The 12561-nt window shown below is 43.4% G+C and overlaps 1 protein-coding gene across 4 annotated transcripts in view; it reads right to left on the minus strand.

The window, feature by feature from the left end:
* Positions 1 to 1540: 1540 nt before the first annotated feature.
* DZIP1 (DAZ interacting zinc finger protein 1) overlaps positions 1541 to 12561 on the minus strand; it is a 49705-nt gene continuing 38684 nt past the window's right edge. For all 4 annotated transcript variants that reach the window (XM_040623880.1, XM_040623895.1, XM_040623887.1 and 1 more), the window contains 8 exons: positions 10746 to 10888; positions 10140 to 10302; positions 9536 to 9665; positions 8887 to 8940; positions 6877 to 7070; positions 5530 to 5660; positions 4183 to 4357; positions 1541 to 2606 (listed from right to left, as the gene is read on the minus strand). In XM_040623880.1, coding sequence (XP_040479814.1) covers positions 2530 to 2606; positions 4183 to 4357; positions 5530 to 5660; positions 6877 to 7070; positions 8887 to 8940; positions 9536 to 9665; positions 10140 to 10302; positions 10746 to 10888 — 1067 coding nt within the window. In that variant the 3' untranslated portion in view covers positions 1541 to 2529. The remainder of the gene's footprint in view (positions 2607 to 4182; positions 4358 to 5529; positions 5661 to 6876; positions 7071 to 8886; positions 8941 to 9535; positions 9666 to 10139; positions 10303 to 10745; positions 10889 to 12561) is intronic.

Here is a 12561-nt window from a genome sequence, read left to right on the forward strand (position 1 = left end):
GTGAGTTCCCGTGTGTCTCTCGGGCCCTGTGTGTACAACCAAGCTGGGTAATGGAGAGACTTACAATTTTTCAAGGCATGTAAGTTGTCCCAGTGATCTCTGAACGGCGTGGAAGACTTAAGAGGGAAAATCACATTATTTGGAGATGCTCAATGGGAAGAAGAGGAAATAAGTCTGTTACTAAAAAAATTATATATATATTATATAGATACATATATAATATGTAAAAATATATAAAACAAATATGTAATGTATAAAATATATAAAATAATAAAATAAATGAGTATAGAAGTATATACTATATATATAATATGTATAAATCTCTCTTCTAGGGATATAAATGAACTGAAAGCTACAAGGGAGGGGTTAGGTGCTGCAGGCCAGTGTGGGGAGAGGATGTTACAGATGTGTGTTTAAAACCAAGTTTTTTGTTCAGAGCTGTGCTGGTGAAGGTGATGTTTAGATTGTGCTGAAGTGTTCTAGCTCCTGAAGAATTGAGGGAGAGGATGCGGGCGGGAAAGGACAGAAAGCTCTGTCGGGAACCACACACATGTGAGCTGCCCATCAGCGAGGGGAAACACAGGGTCCAAAGAAAATCTAATGAACCCCGGTAGTGTCCAAGGTAGTGTCCAAGGACAGCGTGGCAGGATAAAGAGAGGAGTAAAAGGAGTGGCTTTTACAACATTGATGTGACTTAATTTAAATACTGGGTTTGCGTAGCAGAAGTTCATCCCATCCCTACACCCCCAGGATTTCCATCAGGAGTGAAGACGGGGAGCTTAGGGACTGGGGGAAAGCCTGCTCTTGTCACTTTCTAGTTGTAGGGCTTTTGGCAAGTTACTTACTGAGTCTGCATTTGTTACCTCTTCAGCACGAGGATGACGGTTATCTCTGCGTCCCAAAGTTGTTCTGATGAAATGAACTAATGACAAAGCAAAATAGGGGCGCCTGGGTGGCTCAGTCAATTGCGCTTCTGCCTTTGGCTCGGGTCGTGATCTCGGGGTCCTGGGATTGGGTCCCGAGTCAGTCGGGCTCCCCGCTCAGCGGGGAGTCTGCTTCTCCCTCTCCCCTCCCCCTGCTTGTGCGCTCACTCTCGCTCGCTCTCTCGCTCACTCTCTCGCCCAAATAAATACATAAAATCTTAAAAAAAAAAAAAAAAAAAGCAAAATAGACCCACATTGTTCAATAAATACCTGTTGAAAAAGTGACCGAATGAGCAGAGTGGCCCATGTGCCTTTTTAGGCGCAGTGTGGCTTTGGCGTGCTGCGTATCTCTGTCCTCCTACATGGAAATTTGATTTGGCATTTATTAAAGCTCTTACATAGAAAGTGTGTTTCCATAGAATGGCCCCTGTGGGAAGTGCTTAAAAGGGTGCAAGTGGAAAAGTGAGAAGGACCCTTGGGGAAGGAAGGGGGAGAGGCAGACACCTAAACTGTTGTGACTTCAGATCAGGGTGTCGTGTGGCACAGCTAACAGGGCAAGTCTAACCCCCCCAAGTTTAGCTCAGAACTCATCCTTAATAACTCAGCCACAGTCACGATGATGTAAGGGAGGGCTTTACTTGAAAGGTTGGCAAATAGAAAAGAGATCCAAAACCCAACAGACCCTTAATTAAAATGTTACTTTTTTGGGGGAAACAGAGTACAGATAGTACCACAAAGTATTTAAAAAATGCAAAAAAACAGTTTATATGAACTTTCTGACCATTGACAATTGTTAAGAACAGAACTAACTAGTTTTGAGGTATTTTATAACATGGGTTGGGCATTTGAAAAAAGTGGAAAAAAAATCTACATACACATATGAATTCAGTAATGACTCAATTTTTTCTATTCGTATTCTGATAAATTAATTGACATTGAAAACAGCTACATTTTATTCATAAAGTATCCAAGGTAAAGATTATACTGCAGAAATGGTATTTTACGTTCCAAAATCATTGTTTAGTACAACATGCTTACGATGGCTCAAAGCAGCGTATGGTACACGTACTTCTGGAAAATGTATTTACCATGGGCCTAGCTATATTTTTATAATTCTAAACTTATTTCTACATGAAAAATAACCAATCTACTCTTAAGATTTCACTGATTCCACTAATTCAATTTTAAGCATACTAACAGAATTTTATAATAAAAACACTTCCAGTGTGATAATGGACATAAGAAAGATATAAAAAAAAGTTTTAATTCAAACCCAAACCTGCTATAAGTTTAAAAAAAAAATTCACTTAAAAATTAGTTGAAAAAATACACGTAAAGACTAGAGTACCGTTCTGAAGAAAAAAACTTTTTATAACTTCAAATGACACATTAATTTTAAGCAGCAGAAGTCTTAAACACCTCTACACGCTTCAAAATACCGTCGACAATGTTTGTGTTTCGGTACTGAATTGGGTGCTGTTAAAGAGACGCTTGTTCCGGAATGAGCGGCCTTGTTCCTGTGGAAAGACTGTGAGGCAGGAGCGCTCGAATCTTGCGGGAAGATTCCTGGGATCCCGTTGGCGTCTTCACCTTCTCTGAGCTGTGGTTATACATCTGAAGAGTCGCTCCAGTCGGTCACAGTTACCAGGCTGCTTTTCAGTGTGCTGGATTCATCTGGAAGTCCTGTGGAGGGAGAGAGAGAGGAGGAAGAGGAGCTTCAGTGATCAGACAGGACTGTCAAAATCCGTCCCTCACCGCTCAGCGTCCGGGTCTGTTGGCTAATACGCATGCCCCCAGCGCCCACAGGCCGTGATCTGACCACGGAAGGGCCACTTCCCCAGGATGCCATCAGGGACCCTTGTCTAGAGGCTTCCACTCAGCATCTCTGCGCTCAGCACAGGGCCAGGATTCTTCACCGTGCTCAGTAACGTCCTGTTGTTGCTACGGACTCTGAGTGACAGGTGGAAAGAAAGGAGACTGAGAGTGTAATAGGCCAAGGAGGAACCAAATGGTAAACATGGGTTTTCCAGGGTCGATGGGCTTCACTATGTATGAAGTTAAGAAGTGTCTTAAGCCACTAAAACAGTACAGTGTGGAGAACTCCACTTGAGTTTGCCTCTAGGCCTGTTTTCTTGGAGGGGTGTGAAGTCCTGCGCGGGGAGAAGAGAAAGGAAAGGTAATCGGAGCGTCCTCTCGGCCCTGTGCACGTACAGCCGCTGTACCACACACGGGGCCTTTGGGTTCTGTCAGAATGAAACTTTAGACAGCACCGGGTGGGAGCAAAGGCAAGCCTCACGTTCTGGAGGAGAGCAAAGGTGACTTGGAGGGCAGACACAGCAGTGGCTCACCTTACAGAGTGAGGTGGCGAGAGATCCCGCGGAAAATGGGAAGGACAGATAGAGAGGTTTGCACGTATTAATTTAAAGTTACAGATGGGGGCACGAAAACACCGAACGGGGGTCATGAGAGGCGCTGTGAGCGCAGAAAATGAGCCACACCCCCATCTGCCTTAGCAGGACCTCAACAGTTCATGCCTAAAGTTGGTGAGTCTGGAAACTAGTCTGACCTACTACTGAGAGATATGGTGGGTCTCGGGGCGCCACACAGACCCGAGGACAGGCCCTGCGGCTGGGGGGAGGGGCACAGACAAGCCCTTCTGGACGACCTTTCACCCTGCGCAAGAATTACTTTGATAAAAATGATAAATCACATTTTATACTTTTTAAAATGAAATATATTGAAAATTAAGTTACTGGACTTAGCCAGACCCTAGGACTCATCCAGGAACGATGTCAACTCCTGGTTTCATTTGTAATTCATCCCACTGGCTATAATGTTGCAACAAATCTTTCTTCAAAGAAAATAGGGAGAAACATTTAACATGTAAACAGATTAATACAGGAAGACTGCCGGAAGAATGGCCCCATTCAGGTGTAAGATCAGAAATTTTAATTTCTGAGAGGTACCTGCGGGAAGAGAATATTTGTATGGGCATTTCCAAAAATATTAAAATTTAAAGACTAAAGATCAGGTACCAATTACATAAATATACACAGATTAAAGGACTTTCAAAAGGAATAAATGTGCACAAAACACACGATATTTGTTATATCATGTGCTTTGTGAAAGCATCAAGACATTTGTTATACCAACAGTGTTTCTGTCTGATGGTATATTAACATAGCTTCATTAGATATTCTTAAAGATGAAACAAATAACTGGAAAATGGACTGAGCTTCAAAACACTCAAGCAGCGAACCTTCTCCCTTTGGCCCCTTCAGATGAGCTGCACCCCAGGCACTTGGCACTTGAGTAGAATTTGACTCATTCTTCACAGGCAGAGGTTCCTTCTGTTCTCTCCCAGTTTTCTTCCCCAGAGATCTTTCTTCCTCCAGGGATGATATGTCCCAGTCGTCGTCATCCACATCTGCGCACTGAAAGGAACACACAGACAGCAGTGAGCGTTTCTTAAAGACGCAACGCACGCTGGCGTCCCCTGGTCATTTTGTTGGCTAGACTGAGCCGCTGACGCCGAATGATCGGAAGCTGGCGAATCGCGGAGGTTCCCCGTCTGGTCATTTCTGGAAGGCAAGGAAACGGATTTGGAAATCTGTGTTTTGTAGGCAGACGGAGCCACCTCTTTGTTTCTTGCCTTGGAAATGTCCAGGTTGCCTACCTACTCTACCAGCCATGAATTTAGAAAATCCCAGAAACGTTACGCTGTAGCAGTAAAGTCAGGCTGCTCCACGAATAGGAGCTCTTACCTCTGGGATAATCTGACATTGAACCGCAGGTGAGGTCACACCAGGCCCATCTGAAAGGAGCACACATTTCTCCCGCACCCTTTCTAAGGAAGACACGTTGGCTTTCTCTTGAATGACGACTTTCTGTCATTTTTGACTTGTACGACACCAATGGCACTAACTAATGAGAGAAGTTTGACAAAATGCTCTGGGCCCACACGTGCACAGGAGAGGAGTTAAATCCAAGAAAACAGCGAGCAGTACTTGCACACCCGGTCAGCACAGATAAGCTGCGGCCAGACATCCAACAGGAGCTCTCCAAACACAGAAGCACTGCGATGTCCTGGGTGTTGGAACTGCTCGGAAGGTGCTAGGGCCTCTCCTCCAACCCCGGGAGGAGAGCTGGGGCTCGGACCTCATCTCCCTGATGCATTTCTCCTCCACCCACTCCAGCTCCCAAGCGGGGCTAAACCCTGAGAAGTCCCTATCTTACTGCCAGGTCACGCCTCGGACTCAGGGCTGAGTCCCCCCACCCCCCAGGTTCCAGCCAGTCACAAGTATCCATGTGCAAAACATCTCATACTTGCACGTGTCCAGCCAGACTTGTGACAGGAGTTTGAAAACCTGGAAATCCTGTAAAACACGTGACGCCTTCTTACCCGCAGTCGTTCCAATATCTTTGATTCTCTACGGAACGGAAAACAATGCAGTAATACTGCAGACAAGATACGGTACACGTCTCAACCTCTGCTGTCCTAAATTATATTTGTTTTATATTTCACTACAAGAAGTACAATTATTAAGGTATATTCGTTAAAAGATGAATTTCTCTGTATATGTTTAGCAAGCAAAAGTGATTTCACCTTTAGTTCTTCTTTTAAGTCTTTTTTGATGAACGCATCAGCAACATGAATCCCACCAACTGGCTTATTCACATTTCTGTGATTTGAAACCGTCTTTTCAACTTTTTCAGTTAGTGTTTTAATGGAGGTTCCTGTGTGACCAGAAGAAGATAGGTACAGTTAAAAAAAAAAAAAATTTGTTATCTTTCTTCGATTCCAAAATAACCTGAACAAACAACTTGGGAAGAGTCTAAGCTTTGCAAATAATCATATTTATTAAATTAAAATCAATTGATGTATTTTAGAAGTTGAAAAAAAAGAGACATTAATACATGTATAATTCCTTTTAGAAGAATCATGATCCCCTAGACCAGAAGCAACAGAGTGTTCACTTTTAAGTCAAGGAAGGATGGTCTCCTTCAAGCTGTGGTCAGAAACTGTAATTTCAGGGAGGTAGTCTGTAGGACTGGAATATTCATCTGGGTATTTTCAAAATCAATATAATTTTAAAATGAATTAGTTGTATCTTACATAATTACGTAAACATGAATATAAACTGCATATAGTACATTAAATTATATCTGATAGGTTTAAAATATATAATTTTTAAACTGCATTAAACAGAATTTCTTTTTTAAGAAATGACCCTCGATCCCCACTTCTCTTGGGCGCATGGTCAGCAGCCCCACGCTTGGATCTTACGTTCCTTTGGAATTGCCCCGCCTCCCAGGGCAGCACAGTGTAGAGAACAGTGTTCTTGCAGACACCCAGGGTGTGGGTTGAATTGCGGGCCCTCCCTATTCATATGATGATGTTTTCACCCCCAGGATCTCAGAATATGACCTTATTTGGAGATAAGGCCTTTAAAGAAGTATCAAATTAAAGTGAGTTCTTTAAGGTGGGCCCGAATCCAGTATGACTGGTGCCCTTATGAAAATGGGAAATTTGGACACAGACGCGTGACCGGGGGAGGGTGACGGTCATGTACGAGCCAAGCACAGGAGCTCAGACCAGATCTTTCCCTCGGGGCCCTCACAAAGAACCAACCTTGCCACCCTTGATTTTGGCCTTTTGGCTCGAGAATGGAGACAAGACATTTCTGTTTTAAGCCACGAGGTGTGAGGTACTTTGTTCCAACCGTCCTAGGAAATGAACACAGCCGGGCACCCCCCTCCTTCCTCTCCTTCCACCCGAGCCCCAGGGACTTGCTAAGCCCTGTGCATCTTCCTCTAGCAGCAGTGGCTGTCGGATTAGCCCCACCCTCGCCTCGCACTTTCCCCGCTCCTCCTCCCAGGGCTTGGTGCCCGCAGTTGCAAACCACTGTCTTAAACAAAATTTCCAGAAGGATTTTCAATGACCAGAGCTCACCTGTGGGCTTGGGAGAAATACTGGAGTCCTCCACTTCACTTCCCTCCGTCCAGTCAGTGTCACTTCTGACAACGCTCTTTCCAAAGCTACTCTTGTTGCTTCTGGAGGACGGCACAGGAAGGACGTCTGGGGATGTGCATGCCTGGATGAGGTCCTCACCGTCCAACTCTTCCTCCGAACTGAACGGAGGGGTCCTAAACAAAGGAAAAGCCAAGCAAGGGCACTGTTTTCGCGCTTTGGGATTTGGGGGGAAAGAAATCTTTTCTGTAATAAAACTACTCTTTTAAAATAGCGTCATTGCTTATAACTTACCTCTACACTGCACTTTATGAAGTGCTTTTATATACACAATCCCATTTGCTTCATCACATGAATTAGCACCCCACTTTAAAGTGGGTGGGGGATGGGCTGGGTGGGGGATGGGCATTAAGGAGGGCCCTTGTCGCAATGAGTACTGGGTGTTGTGTGAGGTGATGAAGCACTGGATTCTACTCCTAAAACCAATATTGCACTGTATGTTAACCAACTAGAATTTAAATTAAAACAATTTTTAATTAAAAAAAATTTAAAAATAAAAGGGAATTGTCTATGCATAATGCACATATGGCTGACACTATTATGTACACTTGGAAACTGCTGGGTGAGGGTTTTTTTTAGCCACAATTAAAAAAGAAAAATTAAAAAAAATAAAGTGAGATAGAAGTTCAGAGCAGTGTTCGTTCATTCAAGAATATTCTTTGAGCACTTAAATTCCAGACAATGTTCAGTCATATTATGTCCCATGAAATAAGGCTCTTATGAGATTTTGTACATGAAAAATGCTTTTGAAGGGTAAATCATTTTGTTGTCTCTATTATGTTCTGTTTATACTGTCCCTACTATATATATTTTCTCTACTATATGTGCACAATGTCTCAAGAAGAGATATTTATAGCATTAATACCTCCAGAAAAAGTCGATGATGAAATTCAGTTATGATAAAATCAGTTTTACTTATAATTAATAATAATAAAGTACCTATAATTTATTAAGTCCCCATTAAGTGCCAAGCCCTAAGGCCAAGACCTTTTCTTTTTTCTTCTCTTCTTTTTAAAATATAAAGCTTTTAATTTTTATTTATTTTACTTTTTTTTTTTTAAAGAAGGCTCCATGCCCATGTGGGGCTTGAACTCATGACCTGAGATCAAGAGCTGTGTGTTCCACCGACTGAACCAGCCAGGCACCCCAAACCCTTTTCATATATTCTTAATTTGTAGAACTGTCCTGTGGAAAAGGCAGCATCATCCCATTGAACAGATAAGAAAATAGGCCTAAACAGATAAGCAAGTCTATCAGTGGCACACAGTTCATGAGTGACCGAGCTAGTTTCCTTAGTATCCTAAGAGGGCCCAAGACTGCAAGGTCTAGGGCCATTATTGACTTCAACAAGGGACAAGAGCACCACAATATCATCTGACTACACTATTAAGGATCCAGCCACTAAAAGACAATATCGTTCATGTATTTATTTATTTACTTATTTATTTTTTAAAAGAATTTATTTATTTATTTGACAGAGAGAGACAAAGAGAGGGAACACAAGCAGGGGGAGTGGGAGAGGAAGAAGCAGGCTCATAGCGGAGGAGCCTGATGTGGGGCTCGATCCCAGAACGCCGGGATCATGCCCTGAGCCGAAGGCAGACGCTTAACAACTGCGCCACCCAGGTGCCCCAACATCGTTCATTTAATTCATCATGCTTATTGAAAATTATGGAACATGGAGGGGAATAATGGAAATGACTTGGGGCAGCGGTCCCACTTCTTAGTGGAGGCCACAAGGTGATAAGCACTACTGACTCACAGAAAGTCTGAGAAAGAAACAAAGACATGTCACAAAGGAGTGACAAATTAATTGTGATGTTTAATAATTAGGGCTTTGGTTAATCGCAGTGTACATACTAATTTACAACAAAACGAATGTTCAGGGGAAAGACCTTTTTAAACGCCCTCTCCCCACTCTCAAGTACTCACGTAATAGTGGAAGACTTTCTGGGAAAATGATCTTCTATGATATTTTTCTTAATTCTAAAACACAAAAGAAAATGATTTCTAAACTGCATGACTGAATAATGTCATTTAATATAAATTTCTGTGGAATGGGTGATTTTTGCTATTGAACATTTGTTAAAGAGGATAAGCAGCAAGAAATGTGCTGGTACCAATGACAGGCTGGTGGGAACTGGAAGCGTAATTCTGCTGGTCAAACACTGTTGTGGGTCAAATGTCTGCCTCGCCCACAAATGCACATGTTGAACCCCTAACCCCTCGGGACGCTCTCCAGAGGTTGGGCCTTTGGGAGGTAATTACGTGTATTTGAGGTCATGAGGGTGGGGCCCCCATAAAGGGATTAGTGTCCTTTGAAGAAGAGGAAGAGGGATCAGACCTCTCTCTCTCCCTGCCACGTGGGGACACAGTGAGAAGGTGGCCATCTCCCAGCCTGGAAGCAGGCTGTCACCAGAACCCAACTGGACAGCACGCTGATTTTAGACGTCCAATCTCCAGAAGTGTGAGAAAATAGCTTTCTGTTGTCCAAGCCACCTGGTCTATGGTATTTGTTACAGCAGCCCAAACTGACGGGGATAAACACGAATACAAAAATTTTAGGGTCAAAAATACTCACTTTGGGACAGGCGTCTTATCAGTAAAAACAGGTCTTTGTCTAACCAGTTGTCTGCTTCTGGGAGGAGGCTGTACTGCCTTGGGGATTTCTCCATTGGAGAGGGTGTCCGCCTGAGGAGCGCTGTCCTTATCTGGAATAGTGGCATCATTCGTGAGTCTCCATTGCCTTCGTGAGCAGTGAGTGAAAAGCACAAGAAAATACTACCATACGGTCTACGCTGGCACTTGAAACCAACAAGCTCTTGGCTGTAGAGTCCACATGACAGGCATTTTTTTTTTTTTAAGATTTATTTATTTTAGAGAGAGAGAGAGAGAGAGAGGAGGAAGGGGGAGAGGAAGCGAGAACACCCAAGCAGACTCCTGCTGAGCACGGAGCCCGACATGGGAGCCAATACCAAGAGTCAGACGCTCAACCCACTGAGCCACTCTGGCACCCCAGGCATTTTTAAATATTAAAATAAAACCCAACATGCAACATATAATGGTCCAAACAGTATTAGACTTGCCAATGAAGTTCTAAAGTTTGCAAACCATTTAAAAGTATAAAAGGCACTAGGACGTCGTTCCTACTGCAAAAATGAAATGGCAGCCAGTAACGGGCTTACCTGAGGGCAGTAAGGCTCTCTCCTCAATTTTACAGCTGAGCTCATGTTCAAGGAGCGCTCGAATTTGCTGCATGTTGGGTAGTTGTCTTTCTCGTTCATGTCTCGCTGATTCCACAGTTCTTAGCACCCTACTGAAGTGATCGCTTGGAATTCCACGTATATCCTGAAGCAGTAAAATCTGAAGCTTATTATCCTGGGACGGCCTTCATTTCATGAACATTTGTCAGCATAAACTGTGCCGACCTCTCGTCCTTACTGCTGCATGCGAGGTAGGGGACACCCCGACATGCAACACACTATTCTGGCCTCAAGAGGAGCTCCCGGTGCAGTGGGACATGGGGGGGGGGGGCTGTGGATGAGTGCACGGGACTGGTTAGTGGTGCTAGGCTGCGAGTGCCAGGGCTGAATGCACAGAGAGGGGGTGTGTGTGTGTGTGTGTGTGTGTGTGTGTGAGTCTGACTAACCAACCATGCAAGCTGGGCCATCAGGACAGTGTGAGTGCACAAGGACAGAACGGACATGCCTTCCTCTCTTCTCTGATCCTTCCCTATTGAGGAAACAAAATACAACACAACGAGCGAACGTTCCTGAAATGAATGAGCTTACTGCATTAATCCCCAAGGTTTCCAGTTTCTCTAGCAAACTCTGCTCCAAGACGCTCCTTATTTCCTTCGTGAGGGAGGGGTTATTTTTCAAAACTTTCCTTAAATGGATCTTGTTGTTATTTAATTTCTGTTCGTTCTCCCTTCCTGAAATAAGGTTTACAAAGTGTGTTAAAAAGTTAAATACATAGTACTGTATGGTGACTAACATAATATAATAAAAAATCTTAAAAAAAAAAAGTTAAATACATAAAAGCTCTAAGCAGAAAACGGCAGAGCGCCACTTTTAAACAGCAAGCAAGCATTTTGTAACGTGATAGGGCTTTGGATGGTTCGATCATTCCACACCGTACATGACACTGGAGCATCACAACTTTTAAAACTATCCTAAGTTGGCTTCAACACTCGGTGTCTTTAAAGACTCTTTCTTGACCCCTTAACTAATTCATTACTAGATGAGTAATGTAAGAGAAACGTCTCTGCGGAAGCACAGTAGAAAAAACAACTTCTTTAGAAGTTCAATGGTTCACCCTAAAATTATTTCCCTACTTTCTGAAGAATTCATCTTGCCTAAATTGTTAGAATTTATGTATCATTTTTTGAAGAAGCCCGATTTATATTAAAAGTTTTGATTTGATAAGTTCAGTAGAAGTTTATATAAAATTTCAAAAAGTGAAATTATCCCTCCCAAAATATTTATCAAAATGAAAAAGAGGTTAAACAAAGAGTCTTAGGAAAAGTAGATTCTGTTTAAAACAACTTATAATTAAAAGCAAAGAAAAAACTAACTGGCCAGATACTCTGAACTTTTCCTTCCCTGTTCCCCTTTCATTTCCCCACTAAAAAATGTGGAGTTCAAGAGCATTTGGAGAAGGGGCGTGACTACGCGACCCGGAGGAATGGAGTTCTACGTCAAAGCAGAGGGAGGGCTTGATGGAAGAGGCTCTGTATTGGGCTGTTGAGACCCTTAGTGAGCGTCCAAAGCCAGATCTGGGAGAACACGACGACAGTGCTGTCATTTTGGAGTCTATTCTCCAAACCGGGGCATTCCACCCAACAACGGTTGTGCCGAGTGCCAGCGCCGAGTAGGTCTGGGGCGGCAGGGGCTATGGTATTTTGAGGCCCGGCCTCACCCACCCCAGTAGATGGGAGTTTTAGGGACCCACAGCATTCGGACTGACAGAAGATCCGCAGCCAAATGCCCCAATGTCTCAGACCTTCTCTCAACCCTCGTTCAAGTCCAGCAGTAAAGAACATTTCTGTTCATTAATCAACACTTTGGCTGAGGGCAAAAGTAGGCAAATTACTGTGTGTTCGTTAAATAAGAGGAAAAATCCTGCATGATAATGCTTTTCTATAATTTGGTACTGCGGTTTGCGAAACCAAAATCAGGAAATTTTGTGAGATTATGTATTAGTAAAAATCAGAAGTAATCTTAAATTTTTGACATGCTGCTTTCTCACCAATGTTTTCCAATATTCTGGAGCTACCTTAAAAAAAAGCACTTCTGGGGGCACCTGGGTGGCTCGGTTGGTTGGGCGTCCAACTCTTGATTTCGGCTTAGGTCACGATCTCAGGGTGGAGGGATGGAGGCCCACATCCGCCCTGCGCTCAGTGTGGGGTCTACTTGTCCCTCTCCCTCTTCTCCCCCCACCCCGGCCCCGCTCACACTCTCATTCTCTCTCTTTCAAATAAATAAATAAATAAAATCTTAAAAAAAAAAGGCACTTCTGTCCTAGGAACAATACACCAAAACCTGCAGGGCTTAGCTGCAGCCGTGGCCGTGTCTTCGCTCTGGCTGCTAGGTGGCCATCAAGTGT

Source organism: Ursus maritimus, unplaced genomic scaffold (assembly GCF_017311325.1).
Source record: "Ursus maritimus isolate PB19 unplaced genomic scaffold, ASM1731132v1 scaffold_10, whole genome shotgun sequence".
Taxonomy (NCBI): Eukaryota; Metazoa; Chordata; class Mammalia; order Carnivora; family Ursidae; genus Ursus; species Ursus maritimus.